The 20,711-nt window shown below is 43.2% G+C and overlaps 1 protein-coding gene across 1 annotated transcript; it reads left to right on the top strand.

Annotated features, from left to right (window-relative positions):
• Window positions 1-529: 529 nt before the first annotated feature.
• Window positions 530-18,262, top strand: LOC121859031. Its single transcript, XM_042355693.1, has 10 exons — window positions 530-3,411; window positions 3,554-3,750; window positions 4,812-5,039; window positions 7,767-7,926; window positions 8,288-8,689; window positions 13,394-13,485; window positions 14,323-14,591; window positions 15,707-15,849; window positions 16,538-16,750; window positions 16,906-18,262. The coding sequence occupies exons 1-10, from the start codon at window positions 538-540 to the stop codon at window positions 17,665-17,667; spliced, it is 5,340 nt and encodes a 1,779-aa protein (XP_042211627.1). The 5' UTR covers window positions 530-537; the 3' UTR covers window positions 17,668-18,262.
• The last annotated feature ends 2,449 nt before the right edge of the window (window positions 18,263-20,711 follow it).

The following is a 20,711-nucleotide window of genomic DNA, read 5'->3' as shown; positions in this document are numbered from 1 at the left end:
ACGCCAACACCACCACTACGCCACCACCAACGCCAACACCACCACTACCACCACCAACGCCAACACCACCACTACCACCACCAACGCCAACACCACCACTACCACCACCAACGCCAACACCACCACTACCACCACCAACGCCAACACCACCACTACCACCACCAACGCCAACACCACCACCACTACCACCAACGCCAACACCACCACTACCACCACCAACGCCAACACCACCACTACCACCACCAACGCCAACACCCACTACACCACCAACGCCTAACACCACACCACCACCAACGCCAACACCACCACTACCACCACCAACGCCAACACCACCACTACCACCACCAACACCACCACTGCCACCACTACCACCACCAACACCACCACTGCCACCACTACCACCTCTATCAAAATAAATAACATATTAGAATTAAGCTCAGGTGATTTTGTATGTGTTCATTATGTCCTTCATGAACTTTTTTCACCAGAGATGTCCTTCACCTTACAGGATCCTACAGGTACACAACATCGTCAGGTATGGAGGAGGTGGAAGATGCTCACATGTGTCTCCGCTGTCGTGCCACCATCGTCGGCCTCAACAACTACGTTAGTCACAGGCAGGCGGGGTGTGTCGCCTCCACCACATCCCAGAAGAGGAAGCAGCTTGAACAGGAGCCACCAACAGAAGACGAGGGTAGAGATGACTACAGGAAGGAGGACGACTCGCAGAAGACCGACAGTACCCGGGAGACAGCTGTACGGTACTCGAGCAGCAAAAACCCCTTTCCACACGACGACTCCAAAATCACAAGCCACGAGGGAACTCATGAGACTTTGGCTCATCACGGGGAATATTTAGACGGTTCTAAGTATGATTCATCAACCTCGGTAACCCTGAGAGACTGTTATGTCGAGCAGCCCACACAGACAACAGAAGACCCACCTGTCACTAGGGCTGAGGTGGGGCACCTCCACGACTCCTACACAGTCATGGAAGAGTTCACCACCTCCATGTCGCAGCAACACACCGAACCTCAGATGAGAAATAGTCATTCCTCACTGAAATCTAAACCCCAGGAATCTCTCTCACTCAATCATAGACCGAACACTTCACAGGCTCCCTTCACTGGCTACGGCGACCCTCTTCTGCCTCACAGCCAGGAGTCAGCCAATATGACACTCTTCAGACACTTTGACTCATTCAGCGACCACAATAAAATCCAACACGAAGGGGAGTCAGAAACTCACAGTGAAGCCATTGCGTTATTTAAAGTGGCGTCCACGTCATATGAGCTTGAAAGTCAGAATTTTGAGTCGAGGTATTCTGATTTTTATTCCCTTCAGCCTGCCCCCCAGGAGCCTCTGCTGACCACTGTCCCGACACTCGAGCAATGTAAAGCTAAACAGGAAACACAAACTGTTCACAAAATCGAAGATAATGTTGAAATTGAAAACACTAAAGAGAAAGAACTAGACAGGGAGAAGAGGAGGGATCAGGAAATACGAGGCAGTGACTCAGAGTTTAGAGAAGGTGACCTTAAGTACAGCGAGACTCACATGTCACCGGACAACGAGCACACTGCTCAGGAAAAGTCGGAACTGCGACAAGACGATTTTCTTTCATCTCTTGAGCTCAGGAGTAAAGCACCGGCGAAGAGACGGCACGAGGATGACGAGGAAGAGTTTGATGAAGATGATGACGATGAAACCGGGCCTCCACATCACCACACCGGAGGTAAATGGAGACCAGGAAGCCGACCCCCGCCATCTGTTGGAGGCAAGTGGAGACCAGCCACACCAAAGAACGAACTGGAAGAGGACGAAGAGATGGAAGAAGATGATGCAGAGGAAGATGAAGACTCACTCATGCCACCTCCCCCAACATACACTAAAGGAAAGTGGCTTCCCGGTAAAAAAATGACTAACATTATAAAAGTTGGAAGCAGCGTGGAGTACCACTGCCACGCCTGTAACCGGACCCTCAAGGGTAAGGAGACTTATGAGCGTCACTTGAACTCAGAACTCCACTTCGTCAACGAGAACAAGGCGTCAGGGAGGAAGGCAACTAAAATCTGTAAAGAAGTTACTCCTACATTAGTTTCCGGCAGACCCGTCAGATCAACAAAATTGAAGGCGCAGAACTTTCTCAAGTCGACCATCGCACAGTTGAAGAGCAGGAAGATTGTTTCTGTTGATGACAAAAAGACTAACCAGACCTTAAAGAGAGCTACTGGCAATACGTATAAGAATGCAAATGAAACTCTGACGGAGAGTAAGTTACTCTACGCGCAGAAAGAAGTGAAACAGGAGCCAAATGTAGACGAGGAGGAGGAAGAGGTAAAGAAAGTTTCACTATGTACTCCCAAATTATTATGTCCCATTTGTAAACTGTCCTTCGGCGAGGCTTACGCAGCGCTGCACTTTGCTTCTCTGGCTCACATCCACAACGAACTGGAGTATAGGCAGAGCAGGTGTGAGGAAATTGATTCTAACTTTAACCAAATACTTCTGCAGAACTTCAGCGCCATTGTCAAAACTTCGCCGTTTCATTGCAGCGGCTGCAAGTTTTACTGTAACTTGCAAGAAGATTTTTTAGTTCACATGAAAACCCATGTTGACGACCCTGAAGACGATGAAGTGAAGACTCTGTTTTCCTGTTCTGCTTGTACTGACGAAGAAGAGATGCGGCTGTCGGGCATCCTTCGGCACCTGCAGACGCCTCACCACCTGGACAACGCACGAGACACAGTACTGCAGGCGCGCCAGGTGGTACTGAGCAGCAGGACGGGGGTGGTGTGTCCACTTGGGGACGGAACCTTCAGGTACATGCGGGAGTACCGGACACACCGGAGGGTTCATCATCAGGAACCTGGCTTTCAGCTCAATGATCACCGGCTCCTTCGCTGCCCTCAGTGCAGCTTCAAGGCGCTGCGTGAGCGGCAAATCCGTACACACATTCGGGAAACTCACGATACATCGAGCGGTAAAAGCCATTCCTATCACTGTTTTGTCTGTGGCCTCGCCTTCTCGACCCATAGGCAGGCTGAGCTACACAGGCGGTCGGCTGAGCATCGGACAACATTGGGACGACAGCGCGGCCTCTCCGTGGTGAGGACGTGCAGTCTATGTTACGTGGAGGTGGAGGACCTCCCTGCACTCCGGCGACACATGTGTCAGGAGCACCAGAAGGACTGCACGCCATGTCACTTGTGTGGTGTTGTGCCCCCACTCCGTTCTGACTTGGCTCAGCACCAGCGGGTGTGTCGAGGCGTACCTGGCGACCTGATGGGGGACCACAAGTGCGACCTGTGCACTTTCAAGAATGACCTGTTAGCTCACGTGCTCACACACAAGACGCTCGCACATGGCCAGCGTGGACCTGACGGCCGGCACGCCTGCCATATATGCAAGGTGAGTCACAGTCGATATTCCTTGCATGTGTGTTTGTGATTGATGGTCACTTTGTCTTGTCATACTTCGAGGTTGGTGTAGGAGGGTGACTCACAATAGCCAGCTGTGTAATTTTATCTCAAACATTTTCTTCTTACGACAGACCAACCTCCGGCTCTCCTCCGTCAAGGGCCACATGTTGAACCACAGTAATGAGTGGCCACACCCCTGCCACCTTTGCTCCAGGAAGTTTCCCCAGCAGGTGTGGCTTGAGAGGCACTTATCAGTAGTCCACACCCACGGCGGCAGCTCCCACGGCCCCGCCCTTTGTGACACCTGCGGCAAGACACTTTCTAACAGGTAAATCAAACAACAATTCCTCGCTTGAATATTTATCCTCCAACTAATGTAAAATAGTTCTTGTTGTGTCCTTCAGTGAGCGATACATCACTGACTGATATGTATCTGATTCCAACTAGTAATCTATAGCACCACCCTAGAGTGATCATCTGGTCAAGAAAACGTAGAGTATTCATTGATTTTATGCTAAGCACCCCCACTCCCCCCCCCATACACCCCCACACCCCTCATACACCCCCACACCCCTCATACACCCCACACCCCTCATACACACCCCCACCCCCGTCACAAGACCCACATAATCAGAGGTAACTCGTGTCTCTGTCTCTGTAACTCACTAAAGAAACGTTCTCTGAGTAACCGGGAAGACCATCATAAGATCCAGGTCACTTCACGAGAAATCGATAACAACAGTAAGTGGGCCACAAAAACACACACACACACACACAAAAATCCTTCAATGAGAGATAAAATTCAGAGCCGAAAAGTTTACACTCGGCTGTAACCTCTTAGGAGATCACTATGAATCTAAACTGTATTTTCTGTAACATACCCGTCGACGACTTCATTACCACGTGTTCAAAAGTGACACTGTACTCTTTGTTTAAACCTATACAGGTGCTCAGGAGACGCTAAATAAGTGTGACTGAGGAACCAAAATTCCTAAAGTGATGGTATTAACTGTGAACTTTTAAAGGTGGACCATAAATACTGGGACAAAAGAATACTCCCACCTGAGCTATAGGGAGATTATATAACATATCCCAAACCAAGATGAACAGGTAAGGTGAGTACAGGTATTGCTTAGGTACAGGTACTAATTGCGTACAGGTAGTGAGTGGGTACAGAGGAGTGAGTTGATCCTTGAATGGATTTCTGTACCAGGAGCCACTTTAGATATACACAGTTACCATGACGCTGTAGAGAATCCTGGTCCTAAAGACACACTCAAGATGTCTGTACAGTCATTAATTTAAGCTGTAAACTGTACCACCACTGGACCCTTAAAAAGTTATAGGGTTAAAATTAACTAACATTTAAGGGTTACCTCTCACCACCAGATGGCACTTACATCGGCACCAGGTAGAGGCCCACACGCATTCCGCCCCTGCAGCACCATCTGACCAGCAGGACCTGGAAGCATCAGACCCTCGCCAGGAACTTGAATCTTCTTCCTCTGAGCGCGGCCGCAGGAACAAGAGGACGATGGTGCCCCACCCTCCCTCCCCGTCCCCGGTGCTGTGTGATGTGTGTGGTGTCCAGTGCGAGTCTCCCAGCATGCTTAAGATGTGAGTTGTTTCATGAACAGTGTTTTGAGTAGCCTGTAGTGCTGTAGTGAGTATAGTCTATGATTTTGTGAGTAGCCTGTAGTGCTGTTGTGAGTAGTCTATGATGTTGTTTTGAGTAGCCTGTATTGTTGTTGTGAGTAGTCCATAATGTTGTTAGTAGTCCATAGTGTTGTTTTGAGTAACCTGTAGTATTATTTTGAGTATTTAATATTGTTGTGAGTAGTGTATGTTGTTTTGAGCAGTGTAATAACGCATCAAGCTGTTTATTCTAATGCCTCGTTAAGTACTAGCAGTAAAAGAAACACACTGTTTATTATCATACCCAAAGAATTGATAAACAAAACGAGTTTCTCCAGATGACAGAGTCGATAAGTTGAACCAATCAGATCGTTTATACTGATATTATACTAATTAACGAATCAAAAATGTTTATTCTCATTTTGCTTATATACAAATCGAATTTCTTTTTTGTCTTCTGTATATAGTCGGATTATATTTCCCTATTGTCACGGATACATTATCAAATCAAACTGTATATTCTTTTATTAAACGAATCAAATAATTTCTACTGATGTCTTTGATAATTAATAAATGAGTCAACATTGGCCTTGTTTACAGAAGGCTGCCCACCATCATAATGTGAAAGGTTAATGTTATGAATGACAGTGCATTTCAAAGCCTTTATCACGACTTGATTGAACAAACACTCCGGGGGTGATAGTGGTCCGCTGGTTTATGATGGCGTCAGTCTGGCGCCACTCAGATTATTGTCTGTTGTGAGGATCATCAGCATGGGCAGGTAGGGTATGTAGTCGTGCAGGCGTAGACAGGTAGGTCGGTACAGGTAGGTCGTGTGTAGTAGACAGGTAAGTCAGGCGTAGACAGGTAGGTCGTGTAGACAGGTAGGTCGTGTGGACAGGTAGGTTTTGTAGACAGGTAAGTCTTGTAGAGAGGTAGGTCGTATAGACAGGTAGGTCATGTAGACAGGTAGGTTTTGTAGACAGGTGGGTCGTGTAGACAGGTAGGTCATGTAGACAGGTAGGTCGTGGGGACAGGTAGGTCATGTTGACAGGCAGGTTTTGTAGACAGGTAGGTCTTGTAGAGAGGTAGGTCGTATAGACAGGTATGTCATGTAGACAGGTAGGTCTTGTAGACAAGTAGGACATGTCGACACACAGGTATAGACAAGTAAATTAATCTTGAGTCTGGCTGTTTGTAAGGTCACCTCAATAACCTTGGACTGGACACCATCTGAAGAGGAGCGGAACGGGGAGGAAGAGAAGTAGGAAGGGTGGAGGGAATGGGAGGGAGATGACAGGAGATCATGGTGGAGGTGAGAAGAGGGAGGGGGTGAGGGAGAAAGTGGGAGGATGAGGGGGAAGGTGGGAAGAGAGAGAGAGGAGGGAGAAGGTAAAAGATAGTGGGAGGAGGAGGAGGAGGAGTAAGGTGGTGGGAGAGGTAAGAAGAGGGAGAGGGTGGGAGGAGTCGTGATCGTGAGGTGAGACTAGAGGCGGGAGGAGATATCATGCTCGGGAAGAGTGGGCGGATAGAGAGGAGGAAGAAGAAGGAGAGAGAAAGGGAAGGAGGAGGAAGAAGAGGGAGATAAATGGGGTAACGTAGGAGGAAGAGTTGAAGGAAGGAAGGAAGAAGAAGAAAGAGGGACAGAGAGAAAATGGAGGAAACTAACACAGAGAGAAAGAGAGAGAGAGAGAGAGAGAGAGAGAGAGAGAGAGAGAAAGAGAGAGAGAGATTAAACCCTTGTCGTGAGTTGAAGCTTTACGTTGGTTGAATATTATACACACACACACACACACACACACACACACACACACACACACACTCACACACACATTGTCACATGATAAGTCACCTCACGCCTGACCCCCGGAAGTCTATAGTCCTCCTCAGTGAACACAATAACTTACTCACACTCCTTGGTTAACATGTGATAAAAATATGAAGTTTAATCCCTTGTTGTTGTTTTTTTTTTATAATTCCTATTTATTATTTTTATGAGAGAGAGAGGATTAATATATACCTGTGAGTTGTGTTATTGTTCACTGGTGCACAGGTAAATAGACAAACAGGTAGACAGATGGACAGGTAGGTATATAGAATGACAAGTTAGGTAGATAGATGGAAACACAGGTAGATAAATAGACAGGCAGGTAACTAGACAGACAGATAGATAGATAGACAGACAGACAGACAGACCGCGTCATACAATAATAAACTCCATATAATTATTTAAATATTTGTTTTATAAAATTTAACTAACAACTCGGCATTATACTTACACCTAAATAATACTAACAAGTATCATAAGATGTTTACATAACACAATTAATCGCAGGTGAAAATATCCAGCTTTATATTAGGTATTTATTTTCAACGTAGTATTTAAGGGTGAGGAAACCGGATAATTTACATATATATATATATATAATACCCATTTACACTCAAATCACTTCAATAACAGATCAAATATTACCTTAATTTGTAGTTGCATCTTTGTATGTATGTGTGAGTGTTTGTATTACTGTATAAATTCATCATATTACAGTAACAGTCTCCCTTAAAGGTTACAGTTTAGTGGTATTTCTCCCCTTATATATATATGTATGTTGTTACTGTATTATTCTAGAGACTTTAATTTAGGATGCAATTCGTGGTGTGGGAGCATATGACTGTTTGGTTAAGACTGGATTGTTTGTGTTGCGTGTCCAGGCACCGGCAGGGCCACAAGCGGAGTGCGGGCGACAAGTACGACTGTCCCCACTGTAACTACTCCACCGCTCATCTCCCTCACCTCCGCCGCCACCTGCGCCTCCACACTGGCTCCACGCCCTTCTCCTGTCCCTACTGCGCCTATGTTTGCAATAATCAGGTGAGTTCGTATACAGTACCTATCTCTTATATAGGTGTAGGAGTGTATCTTATCACCTCTTCTTTGTTATATATGTTCGATAGTAATAGCATTCGCCTCCTAGTACTAAATGTCGCTAGTTCACGCCCGAGGCTCCCCAGATCGACCCAGCTGTACATGGGTTATTGAATTTAGTTTGGGAAGTGAAGGTGGTCGAGTACAGTGCCCGGTCATGTTATCTCCTTGTGGGATGAAGTTCAGTAATCAGTGCGCTGTATTCTCACTGTTCCTAACGGCTGTATCTGTACCTGTTTTCCTGTAATATTGTGTTTTATGTAATGAACTGAGATTATGGGTAGTAGAAAATGATCACTTGTTTCAGGAGAACCTTCGTAAACACATGTTGAAGACCAAGTGCCACCCTGGAAGGTTCATGTACGAGTGCCGTCTGTGTGACCCTCTTCAGCATCCTCCTCCAGCAGGCGACCACGGCATCCCAGCCTCACACTCCCTCAACCTTACAGCATCTTCCTCTAGGTCTCTGGATCCTGGAACATCATCAGCTTCTCAACCTCTGGAAACTGGAAACTCAAAACTAATGGAGTTTGGAGTGTCTAAGTCTTTGGGTATTGAGGAGACACAGCCGCTTGGTCAAGAAGTGCCACTCTCTTTTGGCACGACCTCACACAACCTGGAACGTCACATCTTTAAGAGTAACTACGCGACGGAGTTCCAGGCTCACCTGCTGGAGAAACATAGATCATCATTTCAGACAAAGGAGGACGTGAGTAGTGCAGATGATTTGTTGTTTTGTCTTTCCAGTTTTATTTTATATATTTTTTTTTTTTAGATTTTACCGCAAAATCCAACTTTCCATAGATATAAGTTCTGTTTATATTTTTTTCTACTTTTTTTTTTAGATAATTTAGTTCTTGCATGATTATAATTCTTCTTTTAAAGGGATTCATACACTCATACACTCTAAAAGTTACCTGTTATCACCAGTTTTCTCTTACACAGTATTATATCATCCCTCAGCCATGACACACAGCACTGTTCAACCAATAGTGTTAGTCTTGCTCATTTACATGTTCGTGGTGATTAATTCTGAAGTTTGAAAATTACCCGATTAATTTTTTACAGCGTGTGCAATCATGTTAAATTCATGTTTGATTGACGTGATTTTTTAAATAAGTTTCTAGCACAAGTTAAATAGACGGATGTATTTGTTGTCGTTGTTGTTGCTGGTGTGTGTGTGTGTGTGTGTGTGTGTGTGTGTGTGTGTGTGTGTGTGTGTGTGTGTGTGTGTGTGTGTGTGTGTGTGTGTGTGTGTGTGTGTGTGTGTGTATTTTCTCTCTTATCAGTGTACATGTATGCGTTTGTGTATACAAATATACATTCATAAGCACGTGTATGTGTTCCAATACGTACATAGATGGATATGTGTACACTGTATTATATATACTATGTAATCTGTACTAAAAACAAAACAAAATTTAATAACCTCTCCATCATTATATTCCTGTTATTATTATATTTAATATCCGGTTATAATTACACATCACACATTCATTATTTGTATACTTTCACATTTTATCAATCACTTGACTTTCTCCCTGTTATTATTCACTATTATTATTACCATTGGCCTATTCATCACTTGTCGTTTCCCCTGTTATTATTTTTGGAGTAATTATCCTCTTTTCTCTGTCTAACTCAATTGTGTATTCAACTTGGTCTTGTTTTTGTTTTTCTTGTTCTTTTTACCTGTTGAAATTATCATCATATGAGTTATGTGATCTGGGTAAGGTGTTATTGCTTAATTCCTCATTTATCATTACTTTTCTTATTTCCTTTTTCTTATTACTCTAACTTTTACATCTCTGTTATTTTGTTATTTAATTCTCTCTATCTTCCTTTGTTTATTAATGTTATTATTTCCTTATTATTATTTGATTTGATTATTTCCTTTTGATTATTTCTTATTTTTGTCTTGAATATCAGCTGTTATTAAATTTCCTTTGTTTCTTATTACATTTATTCTTCTTTAATACCTATCATTATTATTATTATTTCTCTGTCTGTCTCTATCTCTCTCTTTCTCTCTCTCAACTTATATATTTTGTTTTATTATTCATATTTCTTTATTCTTTACTAAATACCTCCCGTTATCACCTCTCTCTCTCTCTCTCTCTCTCTCTCTCTCTCTCTCTCTCTCTCTCTCTCTCTCTCTCTCTCAACTTGTGTATTCAGGATGCGACTGATCACAGGAAGGTGTGGTGTCTTACTCATGCAGTATGTCGTGTAACTCGAATTATTGTTTTATTCATCCTGTTCACATTAGAGTCAGCCTCGAGACAAGTATATGAACCCGCGTCTGGGATTTATGATAACTGCAGTTGAACAGTGAACACGCTACGGCTCACTGGACTTGCTTGGCTTGGTTTGGCTTGGCTTGTCCTGGGCTGGGTTAGGTTTTAGGGTAGGTTGGCTCAGGTCATTGTGATATCTTGTTGTTGTTTTATTTTTCTCTTTGTGACTCCTGGGAGATATCGTCTCTAGGTGGCTAGAACGCATCGACTCTTACCGCTAGAACGCATCGACTCTTACCGCTAGAACGCATCGACTCTTACCGCTAGAACGCATTGTCTCCTGCTGATAGAACGCGTCGACTCTTAACTGTTAGAATGCGTCGTAACTTCCCGCTAGAACGCGTTGACTTTTACCGCTAGAACGCGTCAACTCTTATCACTAGAGCGCACCGATTCTTACCACTAGAACGCATCGATTATTATTACTTATAGAACGCATTGCCTCTTATTGATAGAACGCATTGCATCTTACTGGTAGAACGCATCGACTCTAATTTCTAGATGTCGCCTCTGACCGCTAAAACGCATCGTCTGTGGCTAGAACGTTTTATTTACATTTTGAGTTATCGTTTTCCTGTGTAATTTCGTCTCGAAGTGTTGGAATGTTAATCGAGTCATTATTCTGTTATGTAATCTTGTCTCCAGGTGCCAGATGTTATCACTATGTAAATACGTCAGTTATAATTACTACCTCTAAACTTTATGGCCTCACAACCTCAAAACTCTTGCATTGTAACTCCAACTTTCAATCTCAGACCTCCAAGTTTTAATCCTCAACCTCCAACCTCAAAACTTTCAATCTTCTCCTCCAGCCTCCACCTTCAACTGCTAAACTCCCCGTAAGATCCCAAAACTCCAAAACTCCCCTAAGACTCCCCAAGACCCCAAAACTCCAAAGCTCCCACACGACCCCAAAACTCCCCCAAAACCCCCAAAAAACTCCCCAAGACTCCAAAACTCCTACGACCCCCAAAACTCCCCAAGACCCCCAAAACTCCCCAAAACCCCCAAAAAACTCTCCAAGTCCCCAAAACTCCCCCAAGACCCCCAAAAAACTCCCCAAGACTCCAAAACTCCCCAAGACTCCAAAACTCCCCAAGTCCCCAAAACTCCTCCAAGACCCCCAAAAATTCCTACAAGACCCCAAGACCCCTCACTAGACGACACCATAATTAATCGATCACAAATTATTATTGATCTTAATAAACTTTGATCGAAGGAATTATAAGTCTTAGTTAATTAGCACATTACTGCATAAATTAGAATGGTAAATTAAGTGTTTATAATGACCAGGAAATAATAGCTTAAGATTTAGACGGATAAAAAAAATACTAGAATTTAATAAAAATATAATGTAAATGGGAAATAAAATAATTGAGTAAATGTAGAATAATAATAGAATAAGATAATAGAAAAATAAGCAAATAAGGATCAATAAATAAAGGTTGAAGGATAATAAAATAAAAGAAGTGAAAGAATAGAATAAAATTACCATGAAATAAAATAATTTGTTGATAATAAAAAAATATTAAATTCAATAAACCAGAATAAACGAAAAAAAAATAATAAAAAATTCAATGAAATATATTGAAACAAGAAATAACAATAATACTAAAAAAATAAAAATATTCAAATAAACCCCCCCCAAAAAATGATCGATTCAAACAATAGATAAATTACAACGAAACACCAAAAATTAAATAATAGCGATGAGTTAAATAAAAGCAAAAATATAAATGCATAATTAAGGACGGCCGCTATTGACAACAAAAGACCTTGGTAAGAATTTATGCTTGTGAAGGACAAACATATTTCAAGATTGCATCAACATCATTTGGCGTTAAGTTATTTTAGCGAGTCTGTCATGGGTCGTATATGAAACTACCCCACCCCCACCTCCCTACCCCACCCCCCCACTACCCTACCCTTCCCCCATCCCTCTCTACCTCGTAATTATTGCCTCCCTACCCCTCTCCTCCTCCCCACTCCATCCCACTCCGACAATCTTATTCCCTACCACACCAAACTTACCCAAACACTCACACTTCGCCAAACTTTTACACTTCGCCAAACTTTTACACCCCTATCTACACCCCCTATCCCACTTCGCCAAACCTTTACACTTCGCCAAACTCTTACACCCCTATCTACACCCCCATCCCACTTCGCCAAGCCTACAGGTATTTCCCCCACCCCCCCTCCCCCTTTCCCTCCCCGCTCCCCAGTTAATTTTCCCCTCACCTACCTGTCTCGTTCTACCATCACCACCAGTATCCCCCTTCCTTTCTTCCATCCAATCCCCTTCCTTCCTTCCTTCCTTCCTTCCTCACCCATTCACCTCCCCCAAAGTCCTTAGATTAATAGGAAGAAAAACGTCCGTGGTGTGGAAATAAACGTCCGTGGAGGGGAAAACTGTCCTTGGCGGGGAGAAAAAAGTTCTTGATGGGGAGTTTGATATTGGGGAGTAGGGAATAGTATGGGTCACTGGTGCGTCGTTTTCCCCCTATTGGTTACTAACTTCCCCCAAAGAGTTAAACCATCATCCTCAAAGAGTTAAACCATCATCCTCAAAGAGTTAAACCATCATCCTCAAAGAGAAACCATCATCCTCAAGGAGTTAAACCATCATCCTCAAAGAGTTAAACCATCATCCTCAAAGAGTTAAACCATCATCCTCAAGGAGTTAAACCATCATCCTCAAAGAGTTAAACCATCATCCTCAAAGAGTTAAACCATCATCCTCGAGGAGTTAAACCATCATCCTCAAAGAGTTAAACCATCATCCTCAAAGAGTTAAACCATCATCCTCAAAGAGTTAAACCATCATCCTCAAAGAGTTAAACCATCATCCTCAAAGAGTTAAACCATCATCCTCAAAGAGTTAAACCATCATCCTCAAAGAGTTAAACCATCATCCTCAATGAGTTAAACCATCATCCTCAAAGAGTTAAACCATCATCCTCAAGGAGTTAAACCATCATCCTCAAAGAGTTAAACCATCATCCTCAAAGAGTTAAACCATCATCCTCAAAGAGTTAAACCATCATCCTCAAGGAGTTAAACCATCATCCTCAAAGGGTTAATTACAACACCTTTTCCTCTTCTTTCCTCCCCAGATAACGTTACACATCAGGAGTTACTACCGCGCTGAGGAGGACGCCACTGTTACCACCACTCCGCTCCTCTTCGTCCACAAGCAGCGGCTCAGGTACTCTCATCCAACACCTGCTGTCTCTAACTTCACTATACATACACCTTCACTCTTTATTACGTCATCTCACATCACCTGTACACATTCTACCTCCTAATTACATCATCTCACATCACCTGTATACATTCTACCTCCTAATTACATCATCTCACATCACCTGTATACTTTCTACCTCCTAATTACATCATATCACGTCACCTGTATACATTCTACCTCCTAATTACATCATCTCACATCACCTGTATACATTCTACCTCCTAATTACATCATCTCACGTCACCTGTATGCATTCTACCTCCTAATTACATAATCTCACGTCACCTGTATACATTCTACCTCAATACATCATCTCACATCACCTGTACACATTCTGCCTCCTTAATACAGCATCTCACCACACTATACTCCATACTCCTTAACACGTAAACATCAAGATTTATTTATAGTTTTTTATAGTTAACATAATAAACACTGAACGTAATAATCAGAATTTTCATGTCAACTAGATGTGGGTTTTTTTCTGTGTTTGTTATATATGATCTAAACGTATTGGAGATTGATCAGTCAAATACCATAGAGATTTATTAGGTGTATTTTGGTTATTATAGTCAGTAATAGATTCAGAAGTTAATAAATTTCCCCCTCCAATGTATTTTGTAGTTTTTTTTTAATGTTTACAATGTTTTTGTTTTTTTAGATCTGAATCAATGTGAATTTCTATGCTACTTATGGTGAATAGATATGTCTGCCTGTCTGTCTGTTTCTGTCTATTTGTCTGTCTCTGTCTGTTTCTCTCTATCTGTCTGTTTGGTTATCTATCTATTTATCATACAGACGCCCCAGTGGTTCTCGGCGCGTCAAATGCGAGGACCCAGACGACCCGGGTAGCGAGGACACTGAAGAAGGTGAGGAGGACGTCCTCTCTCAGATCAAACGCTCGCTGGACATCGGGGAGTATGTGGCCGACAACAAGGGTCCACATGACTCTGAGGGGAGGCCAGGCAACACCGGGGAGGAAGCGGGGATGATGGGGAGGAGAGGAGACGAACTGCAAGGGGAGGTGGAGAGAGTGACCGCTTCCAGTAACTTTCCTCTTGATGCAGGTAAGTGAGGTCAGGGAGTGATGGGAGTAACCTCTAACAGGGTGATGTCAGGGGGGGGGGAGTAACCTCTAACAGGGAGAAGTCAAGGGGGGGGGGGTTAAGGGGGATCAACAACATGAGATCATAAGGAGGAGGAGTAAAACAAATGGAAGTATCGTGGATCATGTTAACGAGATAAGTTTGTCGTCTGTATTTACATCACCTTATCACCTTATCATACAATCTTTCCTCCTTGCCACAAAAAACAGTGATTTATGTCTGCTAAATCGTCCTGCCTGTTATTATTCAATGGATGTGACAACAGACTGACTTTATCACGCCTAGAGCGTTAGAGTTTGTTAGGTACAGTCACCTACTAAAGTCCATTCCCTTCTCTCCTTCTGAACCACGAACCCTGAAATTCAGACTCATGAACCTGAAGCAGTATAACTGATACATTATTCTCCCCATAAATATTTCGGATTCGTGAGTCTGAATCTAGGGGTTCATGGTTCAGGAGGAGAGGCGAACGGACTTTAGTAGTTGATTGTACAGCTTGTCTCTTAACTATACTGGTATAACAGACGGCATCGGAACATTATTCTCAAAGCAAATGACAACATTACCTCAATTCTTCTCCTTGTTGTATGGCACTAACTGTTCTTACTACGTGAATGTCTCTCCAAATAATCAAGAAGCTTCAAATCATAGTTCAGTTCGGTACTAGAGGGGTTTAAACCACCTTGATTCTTAATATTCCAGACTGTTATAAATCAAGGCACCATCTTATCAAATCTAAATGTTATTATTCACTACGCCAGTCATATCATCTAGAGTAGATTAAATTATGAAGAGTACCACTGAATAGTGTAAAATACACCCACATTGTCCTTGGTGTAACACCCCAAAGTGACCTAAGACACACAGAGACACTTACAGACAGGTAGACGGTGATATACTACACCTGCCTAATCAACACTAAGAATTAAGTATTAAGTAATTTCCTATACGTTGTCTTGAAAGATTTTCGATATACAACAAATACAAGAAGAGGTAGTTGTAGCATCTATGTTCGTTTTCTGTTCGAAGTTGACACCACTGACACCTTTTTTAACATTAACTTATTTTTTTTTCAGGTGCCCGAGGTGTCCCAGAGCACCAGTTCCCTACAGGTCCAGGCAGTCGTGGCCCGAGGTCTTACCTGCGCACTGCCGGCCGGCCTTCCATCTTCAGACCTGGCCACGCTCAGAGCAACACAGCCCACCCACTGAGGATCGTGGTAGGTGTGATGGAGGAGGTGTGATGGGAGGGGGGGGTTATAATAGGTGTGTAATGGGGTGTCACATATCTTCACCCCTCCCTCCACTCTTCCCACCCCCTCCACTCTTCCATCCACTCCTCACTCCACTCCTCACTCCACTCCTGCCTCTACCCTTCCTTCCACTTTCCCTGAATAACTACGATGTATTGTGTTACCAGACGTGTAACAGAATCCCTCGACACTTGGCAATATCTGGCATCTACTTGTGTTCATATATGCTTCGTTGATATTTGGTGGACGCTACTCATCATTATGAATTATGTCAAAATAACAGTTTAAAGAATATATAGAATAAGAAAAAACAGAATAAATAATGTTTTCTCAATTTTCCAGTCACATGTGGTTGGTTTTTAGTCTCATCAAATGTGTTGTATCGTTGTTTCATATTACTTTTGATCTTTATAATCTTCAGTGAAACTTTACCCTGGCTTGTTTCTTCTCACCCTCGTTATGGTGAGATCAACAGTGGACATTTTAGTATCAGTGGTGACTATTCCTGACTTACTCGGGTCTTTGACTTATTACTTTGCTACTTAACAGAGAACAGGAACACAACGAGTTACTTATTACTGAGGTTTTATTTATTTTTTTCAATTTACATACAACCAATATCTATGATCATTAATGTCTGACTACCACCACACAGATCCAGCACATACCGGAGGCCAACCCAGGTGAGGGTGAGGACGACGGCACTCGTCAGGTGATCCTCATACTGCCTGACAAAGTGGGAGAGCAACCGGGGGACGTGGCCGCCCTCCTCCCCTCCCTCGGCCTTACTACCTCCCCAGCCGACTGTGTCTCCATCGCCGCCGTTCAGTCTAAGCACCTTCAGCACCTCCAGCACCCAGGAGACCAGGTGATCTTATGTCTCCTTGTTTATTACCTTATAAAAGTTTTCATTTTTCTGTATTTACTATCCACTCAACTGTGATGTTCTCTTGTACAGAAAGACATACAACTCATACAGCGTTAAACTGTTTAATAATTATTAAACCTTTGCTCCTTCATCAGCTGCAAGACACATCTCAGGACCAACACATCGTAGTGGGACATTCTCACAGTCAGCCACAGTCAACCAAGGACCCACCTGACGGCGCTGTCATCGTACAGACGGATCAGGTAATCACCCTTGACACACAGGTGGTGGCCGATGCTACGATTATCTCGGGGGAGTCAGGTGTTGCTTCCCAGCATCAGAATCCGATGATGTTGTGTTCTCAGGCGCACCACCGACAGCAGCACCACCATCATCACCATCACCAGCAGCAGATTCTTCACACGGCTCATGTCTTTAATCCCCTACAAGTTGTAGCTGAGGCAGCCGAGGTGTTGACACAAGGCGAAGGTCTCACTCCTCACACTCACGAGGTATTGGCTCAAACTCCAGTGTCTCGGGAAGCTCTAACTCAAACTACAGTAAATCATGAGGTTCTGAATCAACCTCCAGTGTCAGAAGAGGTTATGAGTCATCCTCAAATTACTCAAGAAGTCCTGACTCAGACTCAAGTTACTCAAGAGGTCCTAACTCACCCTCCAGTCACCCAGAATATTTTGACAAGACCTTCTAGTACTCAGGAGTCGCATATACTCGAGGCAGCAATATTTGAGGACGCCAGAGGTAGCCAAGCCCAAGAAGCATCCAGCATCCTGCAGCAAGAGGCAACACAGCTGAATTTTGTGAACGAGCAGGAAGTACCTTCAGGAGACCAATCGAAACGCCAGGGCGAGGAAGAAGGCGCTGGAGAAATTATATACTCCTTCACCCTCCAGTAAGTGCGTTGATGAACTGGCAAATCCCGAGTCTAAATACATGAAGAATTTGCTTCAAACAATAAATGAAGCAATGGAAGAGAACTCAAGATAACGCCTCATGACAAACAGGAAGAATGTCCCTTATGTTTATTGTTTATACACTTGGCTTTAATATGATTTATTCTCTTACAGTATTATTTATTGTGATCACATAGGTAGCAATATTTAATCCAGCAAGTTGCCTACGGAGCATCAAGTGTCGAAAGCCTTAATCTGACACTGGTGCATCTGAGAATGTTACTCACTGTAATGATTTCTGGCACACTTGATTCACCTCCGGTAGAGTTCCTACATCAGTGTCGTGTTTACGTCTGTGACTCAGGCACAGACCGCAGGATAATTAAGCCCCTCTTGCTCGCGTCGCTCTTGAGGACACTGAATATTGTTAGACTCTTTATTAACTCGTGTTTCTTCTATTTAGTATTAAATATATAAATTTGAAGTAATACATCTATGCAATATGTATGCACAGTTAATTTATAATGCAAAAAGTAATATTACCGTGTTAGTGTTAAGAGTCATATATGTACAGTACAGGACATTCTCGACCTGAGTTTTGAGACCAATAAAATATTGTAGTAAATATTGCATCCAAGGAGTTATATATTCCAATTATCTATGTCATGACTATTAAGAAATATGTAAAGTATGTATATGTATAATATACATATACGGGTGTAAGACATATATGTTAGTGTTAATTTTAACCTAACAGTGTTGCCATGTAGTCATATAACTCCTGAGGTATATTTCTGCTCAAAATTACCTCAGTTTGCGCCTTGTTCATCAGGATCAGTCAGTCGGCGGGCTTCTTCCTCCCTTTCATCTATATCACAGTTTTATTTTTTGTATTTAAAAAGAGAAAATATCCACCTCTGCCTACCTGTTCCCTCCTCTGCTTCACCTACATCATCTATAAACACAGTCCTGTATTGTCCTTTTGAGATGTGATAATAATACTCATCATTTATCTGTACACCTACGTTGGTCTGGATTCCTTACATGATCGTCTCTTTCCTATAATGCTCATATACTCACCATACACTCACCATACATACACTCACCATACACTCACCATACATACACTCACCATACATACACTCACCATACACTCATCATACACTCATCATGTACCACACAACAAACCACTCCTTTTCTATACTCATCTCAGACGTTCATCAACAACATTCATCTTTGTATTAATTTGACTATGCTTGTGATGGTGTTGGTGTTGGTGATAGTGATAGTGATGGTGTTAGTGTTGGTGATAGTGGTGGTGTTAGTGTTAGTGATGGTGATGGTGTTAGTGTTGGTGATGGTGTTAGTGATGGTGATGGTGTTAGTGATGGTGATGGTGTTAGTGTTGTTGATGGTGTTTGTGTTGGTGATGGTGTTAGTGATGGTGATAGTGTTGGTGGTAGTGTTAGTGATGGTGATGGTGTTAGTGTTGGTGATGGTGTTAGTGTTGGTGATGGTGTTAGTGTTGGTGATGGTGTTAGTGATGGTGATAGTGTTGGTGGTGGTGTTAGTGGTGGTGATGGTGTTAGTATTGGTGATAGTGTTAGTGTTGGTGATGGTGTTAGTGTTGGTGTTAGTGATGGTGATGGTGATAGTGTTGGTGGTAGTGTTAGTGATGGTATTGGTGAAATTAAACAAAAATAGAATAAACAGTAATAAGTTAATAATATACACAGTAAAAATTTGATAAAGATTAACAAGAAGGTGAGAATATCCTGTTCCATATAGCATTAGATTAACTTTCTGATGACTAATGACTCTCTCCCGGACTGTACGTGTATCTGTAGTTATGGGAGGTACAGTATAGTATGGGTGGGAGACTGTTGATAGCTGGGGCACACTATAGGCGTATGGGCGTGTGACAATCTCGTGTTGAATTGCGTGGGCGTGTATGACAACCTCTCAAGTGTGTGTGTGTGTGTGTGTATGTGTGTGTGTGTGTGTGTGTGTGTGTGTGTGTGTGTGTGTGTCGCTAGATCTAGAATCAATGGGGGTATGTAGGAGGTCAAACTCAAAGGTATGGGTAAGGGTAGAATTGGTTTTAGTACTGCAGGTATGTGTGTATATGTGTCTGGCTTCAACATATACATGGAGAACTGAGCTAAGGTTGTGAGAGCGATAGTATGTATGGATGATTGGTCTCGAATGTATTAGTGAGTGAAAACTTGGCTCAAATATCTGAAGCTGTGTAAAGGCCTAGCTTGTATTTATAGGCTTGTATGAAAGCTTAGTTCAGCTGTGGTAGGTGAGTAGTGAAGGTGAAACAGAAGTACTGCTGGCAGGTATGGGGACGTGTACCGGTCATGCGTGTTGCTGTTTGTGTTGTCGAGAGTCGTTGAGGCTGCGTCGTGTGACATAGGACATAATTGTATAGATGCATAAGGTGTGATAGACTCAATAGATGTATGTGTACGGAGATGTGCTGAGACGTGTGTGTGTGTGTGTGTCCAGAGTCCACGTTCAAAATGGTGAGGGAGAGTGGTGAGGACCCAGTAGTGTGGGAGGAGTATGCTGTAGATATTCAAAAGATATGTGAGTTGTACAGAAATAACTAGGACTGTGTATGTGGGCATGTGTCGGAGATGTTACTCAAACATGCGAGACTGTAGACTCCATACTCAAAGATATAATTAAGTATGATACAGAACTAGATGGGCATGCGCAGAGTCCATACTGAAGGCTATGGGGCGTGCGGAGATAGCCTCATGCGCATGGGCGTGTGTAAGAGAAAGCCAGCCAGCAGCAACAGCAGGTAGGGAAGACTAGTACACAAAGCCCAGCTACGACATGTGGCACGAGGAGCTTGGGAGGAGGCGAGTTCTCTCACACAAACACACGCACCACGACACCACCACCTCCATCCCTTTTCACCCACTGTTATCTCTGATACACACAGCCTCCAATAACTCCCCGCCAGCCATTAAGCAACGATTAGTAAACTCGGTCCTGCGACTCGGCGTGGAGAGCAACTGAAGCGAAGTTTGGGG

Source organism: Homarus americanus, unplaced genomic scaffold (assembly GCF_018991925.1).
Source record: "Homarus americanus isolate GMGI-L3 unplaced genomic scaffold, GMGI_Hamer_2.0 scaffold21505, whole genome shotgun sequence".
Taxonomy (NCBI): Eukaryota; Metazoa; Arthropoda; class Malacostraca; order Decapoda; family Nephropidae; genus Homarus; species Homarus americanus.
The sequence above is the reverse complement of the archived record's forward strand: the minus strand, read 5'-3'. Positions and strand labels throughout refer to the sequence as shown.

Excerpts from the sequence above, each read along its gene's own strand:
- LOC121859031 (XM_042355693.1), top strand. The coding sequence starts at position 538 with ATGGAGGAGGTGGAAGATGCTCACATGTGTCTCCGCTGTCGTGCCACC. Across the intron at positions 7,927-8,287 it reads CCTATGTTTGCAATAATCAG|GAGAACCTTCGTAAACACAT; the intron begins GTGAGTTCGTAT and ends CACTTGTTTCAG. Across the intron at positions 15,850-16,537 it reads CCCACCCACTGAGGATCGTG|ATCCAGCACATACCGGAGGC; the intron begins GTAGGTGTGATG and ends ACCACCACACAG.